The 23,855-nt window shown below is 46.4% G+C and overlaps 1 protein-coding gene across 8 annotated transcripts in view; it reads right to left on the bottom strand.

Annotated features, from left to right (window-relative positions):
* LOC310835942 (far upstream element-binding protein 3-like) overlaps window positions 1-23,518 on the bottom strand; it is a 333,755-nt gene extending 310,237 nt beyond the window's left edge. For 3 of the 8 annotated variants that reach the window (XM_083720899.1, XM_083720905.1, XM_083720901.1), the window contains exon 1: window positions 23,103-23,378. In XM_083720899.1, the coding sequence (XP_083577025.1) occupies window positions 23,103-23,192 (90 nt within the window). In that variant the 5' untranslated portion in view covers window positions 23,193-23,378. Of the gene's footprint in view, window positions 1-23,102 lie in introns of all 8 variants that reach the window. The other 5 variants (XM_083720904.1, XM_083720900.1, XM_083720902.1 and 2 more) reach the window with 4 other exon arrangements.
* Between the last annotated feature and the right edge of the window lie 337 nt (window positions 23,519-23,855).

Genomic DNA, 23,855 nt, shown 5'->3' with positions numbered 1-23,855 from the left:
GCGGCTACACAGTTCTTATAGAGCAAAGGTCCCAGCACGTGATTCATGAATGATTGGAAACAGGCTGAGCCCCCCTGTAGTCCGAAGGGCATAACAAGATACTCAAAGGCCCCCAAGGGGGTGAACATGGTAGTTTTCCATTCATCCCCCTTCCTCATCCGTATCAGGTTATACGCCCCCCTCAGGTCCAGCTTGGTAAAAATCTTTCCCTTCCTCACCCTGGTCAAAATGTCGTCAATCCTGGGCATGGGGAAGGCTACTGGTTCTGACACCGAATTGATGGCCGGAAAGTCCACTACAAGCCTGGGCTTATTAGTGTCTTTTTTGTCCACAAAAAACACTGGGCTGCCCCCCACCGCTCTTGACTCCCTGATGAAACCTCGTTTCAGGTTCTTGTCTATGAACTCCCTTAACTCCTGCATCTCCCTGTTTGACATGGCGTACAGCTTGCCCACTGGTAGCTGGGCTCCCGGGAGTAGGTTGATTTGACAGTCAAAGGGTCTATGCGGGGGCAGTCTCTCTGCTTCTTTCTCACTGAAGACGTCACTCAGATCGGCGTATTGTTGGGGTATTTCTCCCTTTTCCCCCACCGCCATCCCTGCAAGACTGGCCCTAGCCAGCTCCTGCATTTCTCTTCCCTTGCAGTGCTCTAGGCAATGCGCTGACCCAAAAGAGACTGTCCGCTGGTGCCATCCCACTAGTGGGTCATGTAGCGCCAGCCAGCTCATTCCCAAGATGATGGGAGGTCCCGCTAGTGTGGCTAAATGAAATGCAATGACTTCCGTGTGCCTTGCCACTCTCATTGTCATGGGGACCATCTGTTGGTTCACTTCCCCTCCCAGCAGTTCCCTCCCGTCAATCGTTGTCACCTGCAAGGAAGGAATTAAGGGCAGCGTTTGTATTTGGTGTTCTGACGCAAACTCCTTACTCATAAAATTGCAGGAGCTGCCTGAGTCTAAGAGGGCTTTTATAGTGAGTGGATGTCCGTTGGGTAGCTCTAGCAGCACCTCCACGACGAGAGCAGCTCTTGGGGGTTCAGGCTTGGGCACGTTCACTGATCCTTGGCCTGACTGCTGTGCCCTATCGTTGGCAGCCAGGCGTTGGCTTTTACTTGCTCCTTAACCCCCTCCTCCTCACTCCCAACAGCCCCCACCATTCCTTGCCATCCCTTCCTTTGCGGGCAGACCCTGGCAAAATGTCCTGGCTGTTGGCAAAGGAAACATTTCTTGGCGCTCTTCCCTTCCTTCTTCCGCCCTTCGTTAACATTTGAAGTTCCGTGCGAGCTTGCTCCTCCAATCTCCATCTGTTCCACTGGCGGGGAAGGTTGCGCCGGCATCTCAGGAATGCGGAAATCATTCCAACGCTCTGCTCTCCCTTCCCGCTTCTCCAGCGCTCTCGCCTCCTGACGCGCACCAATCGCAAGCGCTGCCTTGGTCAGCTGATCCATGGACTCCGGATGGGGCACGCGGGAAAGTTCATCTTTCACCGCTGGGGCTAGGCCTTCTTCAAACAGCATTTGTATCGGGTCCGAAGACAGATCCCACCCCAATTTATGTATAAGCATGGTAAACTGTGTCCAATACTCTCTGACTGATTGATTTTCCTGTTTGCACGCCATTAACTGTCTGCGTACCACGCCCTGTTCAATCTGGCTGGAAAACATCAAGTCCATCGCACCAAAGAATTTCCTCAAGTCTTTTAAGGCGCTATTATTGTTTGCCATCAGGGGTCTCACCCAATCTCTAGCCCCTCCCTCAAGGTGTCCAATCACAAAAGCCACTCTCGATTCCTCATTGGCAAAGTCATCGTGTTGCAGGTTTAGTGCATACTGCATCTCTGTCTTAAAGGCTTGGTAGTTCCTTGGATCACCCCCAAATTTCTGTACCAACCCAGGTACCTACCTTCCGATGGGAGTGGGTTTCCCCTGTGCATCCTGCGCCCTCCTTTCCTCGAGCCGCGCCGTTAGCAGTGCCAGCTGGTGCTCCAAAGCTCTGTTTCTCTCCTCCAGAGTTGGTCCCCCTCCAGCTCCTCCTGCTCCTCCGGCTGGGTTGCTCATGATGCCTATCCTTCGCACAAGCAGCGTCAGGGACTGATAGATTGCTATAATGGGAAAAGGGGGCTGCTCGTGCGTAAGCGTTTAAATTCCCCAAGCTTTACCATCAGTTCCTAAACTTTCCCAGTCCAAGGAGCCATGGGTGCGTGGCTACCTCAATCGCTGGCAGAATCCATCAGTGGGCATTTCCGGAATTTACACCAACATAAGAGTTCCTTGACGGAAACTCTCCTTCTGGATTCTCTGCGTGACAGTTTCCTCCGCGGAGTGGGCGTCCCCAGCGGAGGTCCTGAGCCCTCCCCGCTGTTCTCACTGGAAACATCTTGGAGCCATTCCTCCGATTGAGTTTCTGCAGGAACTCTCCCTCTCCCCCTACTGGTTCCTTCCTCCGCATCCGAAGCTCTCCTAGCCTCCTTGAGCCCTTCCACCACCTGACTCTCCGATGGCAGTTCCCTGACGGATTGTTTGAGGGAAAATCTTTGTTCCAATATACGAGACTGGATGCCGGGCCAAGACCAGCCAGCCCCTATGGAAGGAAGAAGACTCAGCCAAAGAAGATTAAGAAAAAGACTGGTAAAATAAATTACTGGACTATGCAGAACAAATTATTATAAAAAGAGCAACTGGTAAATGCATATTTTTAAGCTTTGTGTATATAGTATAACTTTTAAAAGTCACTTGTACTAAGATGAAGGAGGTTTTAAAATTGGACGGTTAAGTATATAAGATATTATGGACGTGCATGAACAAGTATATTATAATGGAACCAAGAGGGGGAGTGGAAGGAAGTCAACCAAAAAAATATGGTTTAATTTGGTTATTATTTTTTTCTTTTCTGTTTTTTCCATTTTGATATTTTTGGAAAAACAATAAAATTTAAAGAGAGAGAGAGAGAGAGAGAGAGAGAGAGAGAATATGTAAAGTGTCAGTGTGTGAATTGTACATGACTCAGCACTGAGTCTCAGAGCCAGATGGCTGGAAGAAGGAAAGGATAATGTTATTTTATTTGAATTTGACAAAATGTAAATCTTTGTCAACAATAAAGAAGCTCAATAGAAAAGAAACTGCTGTAAGTTTATGAGAAGAAAACTCAAGAATATATTCTGCGCACACATCAACACACTGTGGTAGCAGGGCTGGGGCGGGAGAGTGCCCATGCTCTTTCTAGTCAAGTTGTATGGGATCAGTTTTAACCTGTTATCTCAGAGGATGTGGACAGGCTGCTTGGACGAGTAAAAACAACCACCTGTCTTCTTGACCCTTGTCCATCCTGGCTCATAAAAGCACGGGCATGCACACACACACACACAACTTTATTGTAGTCCATAGACCCCAAATACACAGTACAACAATAGTAAATATCAACAGTTATTAAGGTGTAAAATCAGCCTTGCTAGCCAACAGAGGAGCATTAGCCTGTACATACTGATTTCTGATTTTTACTGCCTCCAAGAGTAATTTTGCCACAGCCAATGTAATAGTATCAAACTTATCCTCAAGGAGAAGCTTAACATAAAAGGATTCAGCAATTCCAGGTTGTTCTGTTGGTATTGGATCGATTAGATGCTGTCTAACCTGTTTATACAGACTACAATACAATAAAATGTGTTCTATACATTCAACTTCCTAGGAACATGGGCACAGCCTATCTTGGCATGGGACACCAGTCAATCTTCACTTCAGCACTTCAGAAGGGAAAAATCTGGCTTTAGAAAACAGAAGGTGATAGTTAAGAGACGGTCAAATAAAAAACCCTGCAGGGCCACAGGTCCTGTGAGCAAGATTGTAAATCACTAAAGACAGTATTCCCATAACCTCTGTTTCAGTTTTGACAGCAGTATCATACCCCAGGTGTGTAAGAAAAGATGGTGAAAGACCTATCAAGGAGGCCTTACGCACCATGGTTTTTGACCAAGAGCTGATGTATCAAATGAAGGAGTAGACCGTTCCCAATGCCATACACACGGATTCTTTCATAGCACTCCACCAGGCCTTAATTGAAAATGGACCTTCTGTTTCCAACAGAAGTATCAAATTTGGTACACAATTTAATACCTGCAGTAAGGAAAGGACCTCAGAAACTTTAACTGAAATGTATCAAGCTTGAGAAAAGAGCCCTTGTACAAAATGTTGGCAGCATATAAGAGTTGTGATGCAGATTTCGCATTAAATACTTTTAAGGTATACTGACCTCCCTGTGTATGAAAGAAACAGAGAATTGCCAGTTTGCTTACCTCTGCTACTTGGGATGTAATCAACCAATGGGTGTTCCAAGACTTTGTGTGGTGAAAGATAAATCCTAAATACCGAAAGCTTTTGGTCTGTTCGAGGCATGACCGTTGAGGAACCATAGGTTTGAGGAGAATTTATTTCCATAATTTTATATTTTGCATAATTGATTGTGAGGTCATTTTCAGAGAAATAATCCAAAAACTTCCTCAGCTGATGTTTTAACCCAGATTTGGAGCGTGAAAGGATAGCAACTTCATCCGCATACAATAGAAGTGGGGTGCTTCTTATCCCCAGTTTGGGGCAGTGCCCATCTCAGCCCATTAGGACTTACTCTAAATCATGTTTTTAAAGATTAAACAATAGGGGGGGGCAAGAATAAAACCCTGCCTGACCCCTCTTGATATCGTGATTATGTCAGAGTGTTGCCCCAGTGGGCCGTATCTTACCTGCATGTTACTATCACTATATAAGGCTTTTGTAAGGTATAAGAATCTTTTGTCCTCCATCACTCAATACAACTTTGACTACAAAGGAAGATTTTAGGTCCATAAAGGCCACATAGATTGCCTTGGAGTGGTCTGGTCAGATGTTGAGTAGTTTGCACGAAAAGCAGCTTAGGTTTCGGAGATTATGTTATTATTATTCGATTTGATCAGCTCCTCTGAAATCATCATTGCTCGGGGCCTTGCCACTCTTTAGGCTCCTGATTAATTCTTCTACTATGACCTTGTTCCATAATGGGACATTTAATACGTCAATAGCAGGACCATCACTTCTGGAGAGGGAGTTTGAAGTTTCAGCAAAAATTGTTTTTAAATGATTCTCCCATATATGAGTCGGGATGGTGCACCTGGGGGCAGGAGTGTTATTTTTTAACATATTGAAAACCAAGTGCCAGAACAATTTGGGGTCATTCCACACCAAATCACCTGGTGCCATGTATTCTCATGACTCAGATTTTCTTCAATTCTGGGGGGAAGAAAACTTTTTTTAAAAAAATTCTCCTGCACCCAATTTTGGACCAAAATATCTTTAAAAATTAATTTGTGGTTATCTCATAGGTATGTACACATAATTTTTTTTTGAAGAAAATCTGAGTCGTGAGAGCACGGTCGAGTATGAAAAGCAGGTGATTTGGTGTGGAATGACCCTTTAGCATCATTATTTAAGAAATCGTTCAATAGTAAGGACCAGGAATTATGTTCAAGCTGCCTTTTCTTCATTGCTAACAGTGCTTATACTATCTTTTCAATACAAGATAGGTTGGAGGTAAGTAACTTAGGCCAGCTTTACTATACTCTCTGTAAGAGTCCCTAAGATCTTTTTTCTTGCTGTGACAAGCATTGATGAACCAGTTACACCCTGTGGAATTAATGGTTTTGTCACCCGAATTTACGCTAGTTGAGACCACATCCTGTAAAAGTTCAATGAGATTATCATATGCCTCAATAGAAGCTTCTACAGATTGACCTTTTAATTTTTTGATCATATTGCTGATTCCAAATTTAGTCTGGCATTAACTGCAGTAGACTGCTTTAGGTAAAGGTAAAGGGACCCCTGACCATTAGGTCCAGTCGTGAATGACTCTGGAGTTGCAGTGCTCATCTTGCTTTACTGGCCGAGGGAGCCGGCGTACAACTTCCAGGTCATGTGGCCAGCATGACTAAGCCGCTTTCTGTCGAACCAGAGCAGTGCACGGAAACGCTGTTTACCTTCCCGCCAGAACGGTACCTATTTATCTACTTCTGCTGCATGCTTTTGAACTGCTAGGTTGGCAGGAGCAGGGACCAAGCAACAGGAGCTCACCCAATTGCGGGGATTCAAACTGCCGACTTTCTGATCGGCAAGCCTCCATCTAGTTCATGGTTTGGCATCCGGACTGGGGGGTGCAAGTTTATGTCCTGGGGTACAATAGAAAGAACCAAGGGCAAATGGTCACTTTCTGTCCTATTATCAATATTAAACAAATTAATTGATATAAGAGCTTTTCTAGTTACCAGGCAATAGTCGACTGTACTTGCTCACTTGCTGGATCATCACCTTGTTGTGGTGAGTGGGCTTGCACATTCCTATGACCCTTGTGTGTGGAGCCGTCAAGAGTCTTGTACTCCCAGCAGGGTCACCCAAGGCACTAAGGTCAAAGGGGAGGAGCTAGACAAAGAATGACCCAAGAAATCCTCAACGGCATAACAGGCGGATGATAACAAGCGGTATGTTACAATGGCTGTGAAGGCGGATGAAGGCTGCAGCAGATAGGAATCTACTGGTCGTCGTGATACTCATGCCATTGGAACAGAGCCAGGGACTTTGGATATAATATACAATTGGAGGATTGGGAAAAGATATGGAAGGAAAATATAAAATTTACAGCATGTACTGCGTTAAAAGAAAATGTTATGAAAATGGTATATAGATGGTATATTACACCGGCTAAACTAGCGAAAATGTATAAAACATGTAATAAGTGTTGGAAATGTAAAGAAAAAGAAGGAACATTTTACCATATGTGGTGGGAATGTAAGAAAGTGAAGGGTTTCTGGGAAATGATATATAATGAGCTGAAAAAGATGTTGAAATATACATTTGTAAAGAAACCAGAAGCCTTTCTTTTAGGAATAACAGGAACTGAGATAAACAGAAGGGACTGTAAACTTTCCCAATATGCTGTAACAGCGGCGAGAATATTTGTCAGGGAACTGCCATCGCAGCTAGCAGAGGAGGCGAGACTCAGCAGCGATGCTGGAGAGGGGCCAAGCAGGGAGAGAGGGATGTCCCCGGCTGGGAAAGATAATCAGCGCTACACCAGGGATAGAGGGGGGCTGATGGGGGAAGCGGAGAGGAGGCTCCAAGACTCTTCGCAGGAGACCAGCGAGGAGAGCACAAGTCCTCCGCTGCCTACACCCACCCTGCGCAGGAGACTTCCGCGCAGGGAGAGTAGGCGGAGACTTGGCGTCAAAGAGCTTCTTTGCTGGAAGAGGTTCAAGAAACGCCCACTGACGGATTCTGCCAGCGACTGAACAGCCACGGAGTGGAGGGCTGTCCAGAGGGAAACGGCTTAACCAGGCGAGGCGGTAACCAGGGAAACGGCTTAACCAGGATAGGCGGTAACTTACGCACAAGCAACCCTTAAAGCCATTACAATATTAATGGCCCAAAAATGGAAACAGGAGGAACTACCGACCCTTGAAGAATGGAGAATGAAACTTATGGAGTATGCAGAATTGGACAAGCTAACTGGGAAGATTAGATATCAACGAGATCACAAGTTCATCGAGGACTGGGGAAATCTGAAAGATATATGTGATGATCAAATAACGCTAGCGGGGTTTAAAGAAGCTCTGTGAAAGTTTGAGGAGTATTGTAAAAAAGAGAACAAGATAGGAAGGGTATATTAAAAGGCAATATTAAATTTAGGGAATGCGTAATAAAAAATATTAATATGGAAGATTGGCAGAGAAGCTGGCGGAAGTCCAAAAGTTGAAATTTGTGAAAATGTTTGATTTGGTTATATGTGTTTAATGGAAAATCAATAAAAAATTATTACAAAAAAAAAGGAACAGAGCCTTACTGCGAAGACTGTGTGTTGATCGGCATGCACTGATATACACACATAAAACAAATTCATGCACAGGCGTCTTCCAAAAACCCATCCCCATCCCAAACCCTCAAAGTCCCATGGCGATAGGCAAATGGTAACAGGGGCAGGATCATGAAATCTGGAATCCCCTAGTCATGAACAGGCACATGGGCGGTGGATACAGATTCAGTCACTCTGACTCAAGGAATGAGGCAGTTGAGCAGTTCGGCAGCTAAATCCATGACTGAACAGCCCTATTTAGGATCCACTCTGCTCACCCTGAAAAAGGGGGAGGGGCTAGAAAGGCTGCCCTAAACATAGTCTGCCTCCCTTTTTCCCTGACTGGATTACCATGCCCAGTGGGGTCAACATACAGTGGTCGTAAAGGGCAATGGAACATACAGACTTTGTTGGATAACACAGATAATGAGCGTCCTGAACACAGAATTCTCATCATTGCAACAGAGTTGTGACATTTTAACATCGATATTGCAGCAGGAGAGGGACAAATGAAGGAAGAAAAAGGAGGCTTCACATTCTTCTGGAAAGGTCTATCTGAACAAGAACATCAAATACATGGGGTAGGCTCCGCTATAAAAAATGATCTTGTGAAGCTCCTGTCAGAAGTCCCTACCGGCATTAATGAGCGACTCTCAACCCTTCGAATAAACTCGCCAAAAACCAACAGGCCACTATTCTAAGTGCTTATGCACCAACACTGGATGCCGATGAAGACATTAAAGAAAATTTTTACTCTCAGCTGGATACCGTCCTATCAGAGATACCTAAGGAGCATAAAATTATCCTCCTGGGTGATTTTAATGCAAGAGTTGGGCGAGATTTCGATCTGTGGCCTGGGACTATTGGGAAAGAAGGAGTTGGCAACAGCAACCAGAACGGAATCTTACTTTTGACGATATGTGCAGCGCACAACCTTGTTATTACCAACACACTCTTTTGACAGAAAAATAAATTTAAAACTTCATGGAGGCATCCTTGGTCAAACCACTGACATCTCCTAAACTATGTTATTGTCCGTGCTAAAGATCGACGTGATGTGCTCCTTACCAGAGCTATGACGAGCACCGATGACTGCTGGACAGATCACCAACTAATACACTCCACGATGGCTATCAAGATTATACCTAAACTCAGGCTTCAAGGAAGGAAACCAAGGCGCAAAATGAACACTCAAGCCCTTCAAGATCCCATTAAGCTGGATTGCATCCAAACGACTCTTAAGGATCATCTGCTTTCAGAATTCCCTGATAACACCAAGGAACACTGGACCAAGCTAAAAACATCCATTATTGCAGCCTGTGAACAAACTATTGAATACCAAGCCAAGAAACACCAGGACTGGTTTGATGAGAATGACAGTGAGATTGAACGCATGATTGACAAGAAAGGGAAGGCATTTCAGATCTGGCAAAGAGATAGAAACTGTGCCACTAAGAAAAAAACCTATGCCAATTCTAATTCTAATTCTAATTCTAATAATAATAATAATAATAATAATAATTTATTATTTATACCCCGCTGTCAGGGAACTGACATTGGAGCCAGAAGTGGAGGCAGGGCTCCCAAGCGATGCCGGAGAAGGGCCAAGCAGGGAGAGAGGAGACTCATCGGCTGGGGAAGGAAATCAGCGTAACACCAGACCAGGGATAAAGGGGGGCGGATGGGGGAATTGGAGAGGGGGCTCCAGGACTCTTCGCTGGAGACCAGCGGGGAGAGCACAGGTCCTCCGCTACCCACACCCACCCTGCGCAGAAGACGTCCGCGCAGGGAAAGTAGGCGTAGATTTGGCGTCAAAGAACTTATTTGCTGGAAGAAGTTCAAGAAACGCCCACTGACGGATTCTGCTAGCGACTGAACAGCCACGAAGTGAAGGGCTGTCCAGCCAGGAAAGGTTTAACCAGGCTACCTAGCCAGGAGTGGCGGCAACTTACGCACGAGCAACCCCATATAACCATTACAGCAATCCGTCAGTCCCTGACGTTGCTTGTGCACAGCAACAGGCAGGCAGCACCATGAGCCAAACCGGAGGAGCAGGCGCCACAGAGCAAGCAGCTGGAGTGCAAAATCTGGTGGAGAGGAACCGAGATTTAGAACAGCATGTGGCTCTGCTGACGGCGCGGCTAGACGAAAGGCAGACTCAGGATGCACAGGTCAGACCCACCCCTGTCGCAAAGAAGGTACTGGTACACATGTTTGGGGGGGAAGCCCCAGGACTATAACGCGTTCCGAACGGAAATAGAGTACGCTTTGGACCTGCAGCATAATGACTTTGCTGATGATGGGGAAAGGGTAGCCTATATTGTCGGGCATCTACAGGATGGGGCCCGGGAATGGATCAGGCCCCTAATGGCGATGCAAAATGCTGCCTTGAAGGACCTTAGGAAATTTTTTGGCGCGATGGATGCAATGTATTCCAGTGAAGTGGAGCAAAATGTGACTCGCCGGGAATTGACGGGGTGCAAGCAGGGGAGCCAATCAGTTAGAGACTGCTGGTCGCGTTTTGCGATGCTGATCCACCGGCTCGGGTGGGATCTGGACTCTGAGCCCATTCAAATGTTGTTTGAGGAGGGGTTGTCCCCAATGGTGAAGGACGAGCTTTCCCGCGCGCCCCGCCCGCAGTCGATGGATCAGCTGATCAAGGCTGTGCTTGCGCTTGGAGTACGACAGGAAGCGCGGGCTCAGGAGAAGCGTGAAGGGAGAGGGGGACGTTGCCATGACTACCGCATTCCTGAAATGCCGAGGCAACCTTCCCAGCCGGCTGAGCCAATGGAAATAGATGGCGCGCGTGCGAGGTTTCAAACTCCAGTGAAGGTCGCAAGAAGGAGGGAAAGGATTGGAAAACCACCAAGAAGTGTTTCCTCTGCCAACGGCCAGGACATTTTGCCAGGGTCTACCCTCAAAGAAAGGCATGGCAAGGGAGGGTGGGAGCCGCTGGCTGTGAGGAGGAGGGGGAAAAGGGGCAGGCGCAGGGAAACGCCAATGCTTGGCTGCCACTCAGCGGGCACAGCAGCCAGGCCAGAAACCAATAGAAGTGCCCCAGCCAGACCCCCCCCCCAAGGCAGCTATAGCCATAGAAGTGGTGCTAGAACTCCCGAATGGGCACCCAGTCAAGGTGAAGGGGCTGCTGGATTCAGGCAGCTCCTGCAATTTCTTCAGCAAGGACTTCGCTCTGGAGCACCAACTCCACCTGCTGCCCCTAGATTTCCCCTTGCAAGTGACCACCATCGATGGCAGAGAACTTCTGGGAGGGGAAGTGACGCACTAGACCCCACCAATGAGAATGAGGGTTTCCAGGCACACGGAGACCATTGCCTTTCACGTAGCCACACTGGCAGGACCCCCAATAATATTAGGGATGAGCTGGCTGGCACTACATCCTATCAGAGATACCTAAGGAGCATAAAATTATCCTCCTGGGTGACTTTAATGCAAGAGTTGGACAAGATTTTGAACTGTGGCCTGGGACTATTGGGAAAGAAGGAATTGGCAACAGCATCCAGAACAAAATCTTACTTTTGTTGATATGTTGTTATTACCAACACACTCAATAGAAAAATAAATTTAAAATATCTTGGGAGGCACCTTCGGTCAAACCACTGGCACCTCTTAGACTATGTAATTGTCCGAGCTGAAAATTGCTCCTTACTAGAGCTATGACGAGTGCTGATGATTGCTGGGCAGATCATCAATTAATATGCTCCACGATGGCTATCAAGATTATACCTCAACACAGGCTTCAAGGAAGGAAACCAAGCCGCAAAATGAACACTCAAGCGCTTCAAGAGCCCATTAAGCAAGATTGCCTCCGAACAACTCTTAAGGACTACAGTGGTGCCTCGCAAGACGAAATTAATTCGTTCCGCAAGTTTTTTCTTCTTGCAAGTTTTTTGTCTTGCGAAGCACGGTTTCCCATAGGAATGCATTGAAAATCAATTAATGCGTTCCTATGGAGACCGCTTGCCAGGCTGGCGGTGCGGAGAAGGGCTTTTCTCCCCACCGCAAGCCTTCAGGACAGGTACGGGAACAGAGGGGAAGGTGTGCAGCGCTTCTCCTCTGTTGCCGGGGCTTGCGGTGGGAGGAGAGTTTTTCCTCCCCACCGCCAACATTCAGAACAGCATTCTGAATGTTGGCAGTGGGAAGGAAAACCCTCCTCCCACCGCAAGTCTTCGGAGCAGCCATCCGAAGGCTGGCGGCGGGAGGAGGTCTCTCCGCCCCACCGCCAGCCTTCGGAGCAGCCATCCGAAGGCTGGCGGCTGGAGGAGGTCTCTCCGCCCCACCGCCAGCCTTCAGAGGAGCCTTCCAAAGGCTGGCGGCGGGAGGAGGTCTCTCCGCTCCACCGTCAGCCTTCGGAGGAGGTCCGAGGACAGTGGGGAAGACGCGCTGCGGTTCCCCGCTGTCCCGGAGATTTCCCTATGGGCTTTCGTCTTGCGAAGGAAGCCCATAGTTAAATTTGTTTTGCAAAGCGCCTCCAAAACGGAAAACCCTTTCGTCTAGCGGGTTTTCCGTCTTGCGAGGCGTTCGTCTTGCGGGGCACCACTGTATCTGCTTTCAGAATTCCCAAATGACACGGAGGAACACTGGACGAAGCTAAAAACTGTTGAATGGTCACTTTAAAATGTGAAGGTTCATTATTGCTTCACAAGTTGTGTATGTCTTTAAGGGCCAGGGCCAGCGCAAATAACGAGACCCAGTCTTACACCTGTGAAACATAGCAGGTGCTGCTAGGTTGAGTTAATTAAGCTGTGTCAGCATTTGGGCATAGTATATAAGGAGCAGCACCTAGCTCTCTCCTTACCCTGGGGGATGGGTTGGTGGTTGGGTCATGTTTGTTGTTGATGTATTTAGTGTACAAGGAGTTTTTGTTTTTGTTATTAAAACCTTGTTTAAGTTATTGTTTTAGTCCCTTTTTAATGCATGGTCTCCCCAGCAAGCTCTCTGCAATGCTGTTGTTGTTTAGTCGTTTAGTCGTGTCCGACTCTTCATGACCCCATGGACCAGAGCATGCCAGGCACTCCTGTCTTCCACTGCCTCCCGCAGTTTGGTCAGACTCATGTTTGTAGCTTTGAGAACACTATCCAACCATCACGTCCTCTGTTGTCGCCTTCTCCTTGTGCCCTCAATCTTTCCCAACATCAGGGTCTTTTCCAGGGAGTCTTCTCTTCTCATGAGGTGGCCAAAGTATTGGAGCCTCAGCTTCACAATCTGTCCTCCCAGTGAGCACTCAGGGCTGATTTCCTTAAGAATGGATACGTTTGATCTTCTTGCAGTCCGTGGGACTTTCAAGAGTCTCCTCCAGCACCATAATTCAAAAGCATCAATTCTTTGGCGATCAGCCTTCTTTATGGTCCAGCTCTCACTTCCATACATCACTACTAGGAAAACCATGGCTTTAACTACACAGACCTTTGTTGGCAAGGTGATGTCTCTGCTTTTTAAGACGCTGTCTAGGTTTGCCATCGCCTTTCTCCCAAGAAGCAGGCGTCTTTTAATTTCGTGACTGTTGTCACCATCTGCAGTGATCATGGAGCCCAAGAAATTAAAATCTCTCACTGCCTCCATTTCTTCCCCTTCTATTTGCCAGGAGGTGATGGGCCCAGTGGCCATGATCTTCGTTTTTTTGATGTTGAGCTTCAGACCATATTTTGCTCTCTCCTCTTTCACCCTCATTAAAAGGTTCTTTAATTCCTCCTCACTTTCTGCCATCAAGGTTGTGTCATCTGCATATCTGAGGTTGTTGATATTTATTCCGGCAATCTTAATTCCGGCTTGGGATTCATCCAGCCCAGCCTTTCGTACGATGAATTCTGCATATAAGTTAAATAAGCAGGGAGACAATATACAGCCTTGCCGTACTCCTTTCCCAATTTTGAACTCTGAAGCACTACTAAACTGCAAATAGCCAACAAAAACATCCATTATTGCAGCCTGTGAACGAACTATTGGATACCAAACCAAGAAACACCAGGACTGGTTTGATGAGAATACAGTGAGATTTGAAGGCATTATTGACAAGAAAAGGAAGGTCTTTCAGATCTGGCAAAGAGATAGAAACTGCGCCACTAAGAAAAAAACCTATGCCAATGTTAAGGCTGAGGTTCAAAGAAGAACCAGAGAACCCAAGAACACGTGGTGGATAAAATAAAGCTCAAGAGATCGAGCACTTAGCCGACACTCATGATGCACAGTTTCTTTAAAGCCACAAAGACCATTGTCAGGGAACTGCCATCGGAAGAGCAGGTGGTGGAAGGGCTCAAGGAGGTTAGGAGAGACTTAACAGCAGAAGAGGGAACCAGCAGGGGGAGAGAAGGAGCTCCGAGGGAAAGGGAGTCGGAGGGATGGCTCTGGGACACTTCTAGCGAAAACAGTGAGGAGGTTTCAGGACCTCCTATAGGGACACCCACACCTCGCCGGAAACTGTCACGCCGAGAGTCCAGAAGACGCGTTTCCGTTAAGGAGCTTTTATGTTGGAAGAGATTCCGCAAACGCCCACTGTCGGATTCTGCCAGCGATTGAGGGAGCCATGCTTAAGGGGCTCCGCTACAGACAGAGCTTTGCTAATCTGGGCAAACTCTGAGGGACTAAGCTTTTACGCACAAGCAGCTCATCATCCCATCACAACCATCTATGGGCATATGCCCCCTATGCTCAACTGATGGTACCACACTTCTAAAAGATAAAGAAGCTATTGCATTATGCTGGAAAGAACATTACCAGCATCTCCTTAACCACAACTCACCCGCAGCTGCTGAGGTCCTTTCACAAATTTTGCAAAAACCAATTAGAGATGAGCTTGCAGTATCTCCAAATTTGGGTGAGTTGTGTACAGCTATTAACCAAATGAAAAACAACAAAGCCAGCCGACCTGATGGGATACCTGCCAAGGTCTTCAAAGTGGGTGGAACTGAACTTGCACAACAACTTCACAAGCTCATCGGAAAAATCTGGGAGAGAGGAGATCCCAGCAGACTTTAGGGATGCCAAAGTTATCAACCTCTTTTAAAAAGGTGATAGACACGATTGCAGAACCTATCAAGGCATCCTTTTTTATATGCGGTTGGCAAAATTCTTGCAAGGATCTTAGCAAACAATCTCTTAACAATATCCGAGGTGAACCTTCCTGAATCCCAAAATGGTTTTCGGCCTTCTAGGGGGACAGTGGACATGATTTTCACTGCTTGACAGCTCCAAATGCAGAGAGCAAAACCAACGCCTGTATATGGCATGACCTGACTAAGGCCTTCGACCGGGGTGGATAAAAATCAATGATATTTTTAAAAAAATATAAAATCAGATTTATTTTTTAAAATTGGTTTTTTTAATTTAAATTGGATTTTTTTAAAAAAATGTTTTTGGAGGAAAAATCTTTCTAAAGATAGTTTTCTATTTAAGTTACGTTATAGTTCAAAAGCTATTCATCAGGAAATAAGGATTTGTTTTTAATTATGTAGCATGAGGTTTTATATGCAATGTTTAATTTTTTTGGTAAATGAATTCCATTAATCCATTCACAATGTCATGATCTTCCAGAAGTTTCTGTAAGATTATTTGGGACAGTTTTTCTAATGAGAAGATATAAACACAGATGCTTGCTTTTGCAGTTCTCAAAAGTGTGAATTTGTGTCTACAGAGATAACATGTCTTTTCTTCACAGGAAAAATGTTATAAAATAAACACACAGAGTTGAGGAAAAAACCTTAATCCCATTGTTCCTTTGCAAATTTATATACACAGAATCAACCCCTTACCAAATGCTAAGTTCCAAGAGGTTCAATGAATAGATTGTTTGGAGTAGAATAGATCTGCACAAGTAGCTAAGCATGAAGCAGTAAAAAATGAAAATGCAACCTTGTGAGCAGAATAATCCACAAGTTTGAAATCTTTGCATAATAATTGTGCAAGTCAGTTGCGTGTCTGTGCAACTCAGCCTTGAGGCAAATGCTGAAGGCACTTCAGGGCTGGCAACCTCTTCCCAATCCCACTGGGTTCAAACAACTGCGCTAACTTAACTGTACAGAACTGTACACCTGAGTGTAGAAGCAAATCCAAAGGGGGGGGGGGCGAGTGGAAACAGTAACTGGGATCTGTAAGTCCCTGGCGAGACCTTGAAGTGCTTGCCAGTCAACTAATAAAAGAGTTCACTGGTTCCAGGCACTACTTCCCAGGGCTCGCCTGACATTGTCCAAACTATAAAGTCTCTACCTGGAACTTCAGTCCTGCATCAGGAATCCCTGAAGTTCTCTGCTCCAGTTCTTGGTTCCCCTTTTCCAGCTTTCCACCAGCCTGCTTCTCCTCGGCCTGTCCTTTCTGCAAGCCTGTTCCAGCCTAGGCCTACCAACTGTATTTCTCCTCCTCCCCCCTCCCCTCTAGAAAAGGAAGACCAGCCTCTCCCAAGCCAGGGCTGCTGGGAGAAATAGCCCCTATAAACAGTTAATTATGAAATTATTGTGAGGTTTATTAAGTTAACTGTCTATGTATTTCTAATAGTATAACCCAGGCATAGTCAAACTCGTCTCCAGATGTTTTGAGACTACAGTTCCCATCATCCCTAACCACTGGTCCTGTTAGCTAGGGATGAGTTGTAGTCCCAAAACATCTGGAGGGCCGAGTTTGACTATGCCTGGTATAACCAAATCAGTAATTTTTGATATAACTGTAAAAACTACTCTGAAATTTTATTATTCCAAAAATGAAACTTTCATCTGATTGTGAATATTAAGATTATACCAGCACGAATGGGTAAAAAAAAGAGATTTAAATCAAGTCTTACTGGCTAGTGATTTAAATTGATTTTATTTAAATCAAATCCACCCTGCCTTCGACACTGTAAATCACAATGCCCCGCTGACTGTCCTGAAAATTGGCTGCCCAGATAAATTTGTGAACATCATTCAGCTCCTCCACGATAATATGACGGGAGCAATCGTGGATAACAACAGCTCTCAAAGTGAACCATTCACAGTGGAATCAGGTGTTAAACAGGGTTGTGTTATTGCCCCAACTCTATTTATCATCACCATGATCCTACACACTGTCGAAGGGAAACTCCCCACCAGGGTAGAAATCATTTATCGAACAGATGGAAAGCTCTTTAATCTGAGTAGACTGAAAGCAAAGAGTAAGATTACCGTAACTTCCTGAGCTTCAGTGTGCTGATGACAGCATAGTGTGTGCGCAATCAGAGGATGACCTTCAAACCATCCTAAATATCTTTGCAGAAGCTTACAAAAAGCTTGGCCTATCGCTCGACATCCAAACCACCAAAGTGCTCCACCAACAAGCAAAAAACAACCCCTCTGCAGCACCACAAATACAACTCAATGGTGTAACGTTGGAAAATTTTGATCATTTCTCCTACCTGGGCAGTTATCTTTCCACAAGGGCTGACACTGATGCCAAAATCCAGCATCGCCTGAGCTCTGTGAGTGCAGCTTTCTCCTGATTGAAGTGCAGAGTGTTTGAGGACATTCTCAGGGAAACCAAAATGCTTGTTTACAAAGCTATTGTACTACCAACCTTACTGTATGCTTGTGAAACATGGACCACTTATAAACGCCATCTCCAGCTCCTCAAAAGATTCCAGCAATGGCATCTCAAAAAAAAATTACTCATCACTTGCGAAGACAGGCAAACTAATGCCAGTGTACTAGAAGAAGCAAAGATCCCCAGTGTCAGAGCAATGATTCTTCAACATCGACTTGGTTGGACTGGCCATTTTGTTCGGATGCCTGACTATCACCTTCCAAAGCAAATACTCTATTACAAACTTAAAAATGGAAAGTGTAATGCTAGTGGTCAACAAAAGAGGTTTAAAGACTCTCTCAAGGCAAATCTTAAAAAATGTAGTATAAACACCAACAACTGGGAAACAATGGCCTGTGAGTGTCCAATTCAAGAACAGCCTTTACCAAAGGTGTCAGGGGCTTTGAAGACACTCAAACTCAGGACACAAGGGAGAAACGTGCTAAGAGGAAGGCATGCTTGGCAAATCCACACCGTGATCAACTACTGCCCAGGAACCAATGTCCCCACTGTGGAAGGACATGTGGGTCCAGAATTGGCCTCCACAGTCACTTACAGACTCACTGTTAAAACCATGTTTATGTAAGGCAATCTTACTCAGCTATGAGTAATTGCCAAAGAAGAAGACAATGACTTGCTCCCCAGTGATTCCAGATTCAGGTAGGTAGCCCTGTTGGTCTGACGCAGTCAAAATAAAAATTAAATAAAAAATTGTCCAGTAGCACCTTATAGACCAACTAAGTTTGTTCTGGTATAAGCTTTTGTGTGCATACACACTTCTTCAGATACACTGAAGCAGAAATCACCAGACCCTTATATATACTGGGAGGGTGGGGTGGGGTATTTCTTAGAAGGGTAGTGGGAGATGGGTGATTGGCTTAATGGGTATGGTAAACCTGTTGATGACTGTTAACAACGGTTAACGACTTCAATTAGTCCTACAGGAAAAAGCAAGGGATAGTATGCAGATGACCAAAAATAGCTTTAGCATGTGTAATGAGACAAGAATACAATATCTCTATTCAGAGCAGGCCTCTCCATAGTTTTCAGTTTACAGAACTGTGCCAGACAAGGGATCCCAGGGCGTGCTTGTAAACTTTGTTTATGCTGCTCAGTCTCTCCGCCTAACAGCTGCTGTGTAGGGTAGCGCAGTAGCAGCAGCTTTCCAACACATCCTCCAACCTGTCCCAGAGCTTTAATTCTAGTTGAGGATATTTTGGGATACAGTGTTTTTAGTATGGATTGAAGAGAGTGGCAGAGAGGGTGTTTGGAGGCTTTTTAGAAGGTGCACCCTACTTTACGTGATTTCACTTATGCACGTGGGGACCCAGAGCGTAACCCCTGCATAAGTGAGGAGATGCCTGTACTGTTTACAGCTCTAGCTGCTCTATCTCTAGGAGGATATTGTACAGCTGGAGATGGTGTTGTAAAGGGCTACCAGTGTTAGAAATTGAGATAGAAAAGCTATTCGCCACATGACCCCTGGAACCTAGGTTACAGGCACAAAAACAGAATGGCTAATCACCCCCCCCCCCAGTTCAGCAACACTTTCTTTTTATTTTTCAAAATGCATGAATTAATACAATTCACATCACTGACGCATTGTTAATATCACATTTTAATAGCAATTCTTAATTGGTTAAAAGCATAAAACATTTTAATAATTAATATTTACAGATGCCGGCATATATGTGTTACTACGAGCAGTTTCACACCAGTTTTGGACACTTAAAGTAATTTGCAATGTTAAGAGAGGTGCTATAAATAAAAGTACCGTATTTTTCGCTCTATAACACGCACCTGACCATAACACGCACATCGTTTTTAGAGGAGGAAAACAAGGGAAAAAACATTCTGAATGAAACAGTGGATGTATCATTTTTGTGCTTCATGCTGTGGCCACAGACATGTGATCTGGTGGTGAATTTGGGGTGACCCAATGCAAAAATCCTGAGAATCCCTGTGGATCCATGCTTTGTAACCACGTTTTTGCACCATTGCAGCCCCAGGCAACAGTGGGTGTGTGATTTTGGGGGGGCAGGCTGTAGCCATGGACATGCTATGTGCTCTGATGGTGAATTTGGGCTGACCCAATGCAAAGATCCTGAGGATCCATGTGGATCCATGCTTTGTAACAACGTTTTTGCACCATTGCAGCCCCAGGCAACAGTGGGTACGTGATTTTTGGGGGGCAGGCTGTAGCCATGGACATGCTATGTGATCTGATGGTGAATTTGAGGTGACCCAATGCAAAGATCCTGAGGATCCATGTGGATCCATGCTTTGTAACCACGTTTTTGCACCATTGCAGCCCTGTTTTTGCATCAGATCATTGCTATGTGATCTGATGGTGAATTTGGGGTGACCCAATGCAAAGATCCTGAGGATCCATGTGGATCCGTGCTTTGTAACCACGTTTTAAGTGGGGAGGGAAGGAAAAATATAGAAGGGACAAGGAGCATGAGAGGGGTGTGCGGAGAAGCAGCTGGCTAAGAATGCAGGAGAGGGGTTTAAAGGGGGGGGGGGGAAGGAAGGCAAAAGTCCACCCACCCACCCAAGCCAGCCCTCTCTCTCTCTCTCTCTCTCATCTGCATGTTTTCCGCTGCCTGCCGAGTCCCCAGACGCAGCAGCAGCAGCACCGGAGCACAGAGAGGGAGCACGGAGAGGAATTAGAAGGAAGGACTTCTGCTTTCCTCTCTGCTTGCCTGGAGGGGAGGGGATTTCACTGCTCTTTGTTCCGTTTGAGCAAACAGCAACCGAAACAGAACAGGGTGGGCAATAAGACCCTGAGGCAGAATGCAGGAAAGCAGCAGCCTCCTCTCCTCCGTGACGGCGCAATATGATTTTTGCCATGCACTTGGGACAAACGGCTCCAGGGACCACACATTCGCTCAATAACACGCACAGACATTTCCCCTTACTTTTTAGGAGAAAAAATCTGCGTGTTATACAGGGAAAAATACGGTACTTTCGACATTCATAAGCATTCACTTTGGGCATGCTAACTGCATATGTACAATCTCCCAGAAAGCTGCTCATTAATGATCCATGGGAGGCTGGAAGCAACACTTCCTCTGTTTCCCAGTAAGATAGAAACCAGTCAGTGAAAGTTGCTACTCAAGCTGGTGATTGCAACGTGTGCTTAATGACGTAACTTTCAGCTGCGGGAGAGGTCTCAATCACCTAACTATACATATATATCCTTAAAACTGCCTTTTAAGAATGCAACACCTAACAGTTAAATTCAATTACCTTAAGAATGTGTCTAAAGGCATTTCATACCCTGTAAAGTGCTACATAAATAACAACACAAAAAACATACCTCCAAGTTAGTAGCATGATAGCAAAGGAACTCACCTTCCCTGTGAACTACTTTTTTCTTTCTTTCTCAGGTCTTTATGGGCTCTGCTGCATTCCTTAATGTAACAACAATATGCTTTCTGCATAAGTACACTTACATCAATAGGCAAAGATTATTAGGACCAAAGAGCAAGGGGAAGGGGTGGGGGAATATCTATCTAAAGTAGTCAGACTGAACAGTCACTGAAATGAGTGTGCTTCCCTACACACACCCCAAGACAGATGGGGGAGACAGAGAGGGAGCACATTTGAAAGGGCAATGGCCAGGTGCCTGTCCTGCTCACAAATCACAGCTGCCCCTTCATCAGACAGAACGGAGACAAGGGAGAGCAGCCTCCAGCCAGCCCATCGCAGCTCCCAGAATTTCCGCCCTCCCTTCCCCACAGGTGGGCAGGGTTTGCGGCACCGAGCGGGGGTTCACCTGGGCGGGTGCCTCCCACCTGCTTGGGCCAGCCTTTTACCCGCCCTCGGCCAGGGAGGACAGTGGATGGCCGGCCAGGGGTGGGGCAAAGGCCAAAGAAAAGAGGTTGACCCGTTTGTCCAAGCCTCTTTTGGTTTTCTTCCTTCCAGGATACACACTCACGTGCGGTAGTATATACACACAGAGAAAAGAGCTACAGACTGCAGCTGAGCTCCGCAGAGGTGGAAGGGGAGAGGGAAAAACCTCACGCCAATATAGCTGCTAGAGAACCGAAGCTGAGCCACAGAGACATGCTCACACACCCCTTTTTCTTCAGCAGCCCACAATGTTCTGCCACCTCTCTTGCCCTCTTTTTTTGCCCGGCCCTCTCCTATCACAAGACGCCCCCCTTGAGTGCCACAGAACCAACCCGGAAGCAGCCCATTTCGCACTCCCCTTCATGCAACAGTAAGAGACAGAAAAGCATGTGAGGCACTTTTCCCTGCCCCTCAGCACCAGCTCAGTGACTTATGCTAATTTCAACCCCTGAGGGAAACCAAAATTACTGCTGGGTTAAAGCAACTCTTCTGTAAGTACATAAAGGCTACAATGCTTGAGATTCTTTGGTTTATAAAAGTACTGTATTTTTCGCTCCATAAGGCGCACCTGACAAAAAGGCACACCTGACAAAAAGACGCACCTAGTTTTTAGAGGAGGAAAACTTCTACTGTATGTGACCTCCAGTTTCAGGAGGACACTGTACCTGATGCTAGGAATCAAGATCAATGATGCTATTGCCTTCATGTCTTTCTTAATAATAATAATTTATTATTTATACCCTGCCCCTAGAGATATATTGGAAAGATATTTAAGGTGAGGGGGTATAGCTACATAGCACAGCATCTGCCTGGCGTGCAGAAGGTCCCAGGTTCAATCCACAGTAGTATCTCCAAGTAGGGTTGGGAGAGACGCCCTGTCGGAAAACCTAGAGAACCACTGCCAGTCAGTGTAGACAATACTGAGCTAGACAATAAGGACTCCAGTGCTCTGACTCAATATAAAGCATATATGCCTACGTTCCTAGTTTTAAAACAATGGTCCTATTGCTATGTAGTTTGGCCACACACCTGAACAGGGCCAAAAGACTTCCCCACACCTGAGACACAGCATTCATAGCAATAACCTTTATCCATGCTGGTCCCTTCTCCCAGCAGGAGGTGTGGTGGACAGCTTTCCCCACCTTCCATATGCCTTTTCCTCCAGGTCTGGTCAAGCCCAGCCCTCTGAGCTAGATGGGCTAATGGTCTGCCACGTTATAAGGCTATGTCTCTATTGAAATCTGCTTTTAATTTAGAACCATGACAACTAGAATCTAAGTTCATTTTTAGCATATGATTCAAAGATCCCAGATTCAATCCTTGGCATCACCAGGTAGGGCTGGGAATTATCCCCCGCCTGTCAGTGCAGACAACACTGAACTAGAGAGACCCCTCAATGACCTGACTTATAAGTTAACGTCCTATGATCTTATATTATGGGGAAGGGGTACAGCTCAGTTGCACACAAAAGGTTCCAGGTTCAATCCCCAGTGGCATTTAAGGATAGGACTGGGGAATGCTCCCTTCCTGAAACTCTGGAGAGCCACTGCCTACCTGTGCAGACAACTAAGCTAGACAGAAACCAATACTCTGAACTCAGCAAGCTGTGTCAAATATCAAGTCATGTTACTAAGTGGTATAGTTTGGGCCGCACACCTGTCAGGTGCCAAAACTGCTTCCCCGCAACTGAGGCGCGTCCCTCCCTTCTCCCAGGAGGAGGCGTGAGGGGCGACCGTTCCTCACCTCTTCACATAACGCCTCCTCCAGGTTCAGCCCCTCTCCTGTAAAGACCGAGGCGCGGGTCGCTTTGATGAGGTGGGGGACCCACCCCGAGCCCCTTACCTGGCGGACGCGATGCAACGCGTCTACGAAGCATTCGCTCTTACCCGCCCCCGCGGGTGCCGCATTCGGCCCCGGAGTCAGCTCCGCCATGACACGCGCACGCTGCCACTGCCTCGACCACGGTGTAGGCCTCTTCCGCCTCGACCTCTCACCGCCCGGCTTGCTCCTGCCTCAGCCTCTCCGTCCAGCGCCCAGGGACTCAAGTTAGCTTTGCTGGCTGGCTTTCTTTCTTTCTTTGCTTCTCTCTCTCTCTCTCTCTCTCTCTCTCTCTCTCTCTCTCTCTCTCTCTCTCTCCCCGTACCGGAAAAGGAAATCCGATTCGTTACCGCCAGAAATAGGAAGTAGAACGAGGGAGGGGCGGGTTGAGAGAGAAAGCAGCACTAGGCCTGGGAAGGGAAGGCGTCGGAAGTCCTCCTAGCGGGATCTTCCTTCCGGAGCCAGGGTCACGTGGCCGGGGCGAGCTCCGCGTGGCTCGCCAAGAATGCCCAGAGTGAAAGGAGCCTGGAAGGAAGGGGTGGAGGGATCGTATTCCTCCTGTAAATTTCATTACTGTATGTAGTAGTGGCATGCTCGCAAGCACACCTGTCGGGTTTGTTTTTACTCTGATTTTAAATCTGTTGACGTCGTCACGTTTTTGTTTGTTTGATTTGGACCAGCTTCAGAATAAAGCTTTTTATAGCGTTTCAGGACCTTAGCTATTGGGGGGGGGGGGGAGCAAGCCTGTTTTTTTGCCCCGGGTGAAGCCTCCAGAAG

Source organism: Podarcis gaigeae (genome assembly GCF_964106915.1).
Source record: "Podarcis gaigeae genome assembly, chromosome: W".
Classification (NCBI taxonomy): domain Eukaryota; kingdom Metazoa; phylum Chordata; class Lepidosauria; order Squamata; family Lacertidae; genus Podarcis; species Podarcis gaigeae.
Note: the sequence above shows the minus strand (reverse complement) of the source record. Positions and strands in the feature narration are given on the sequence as shown.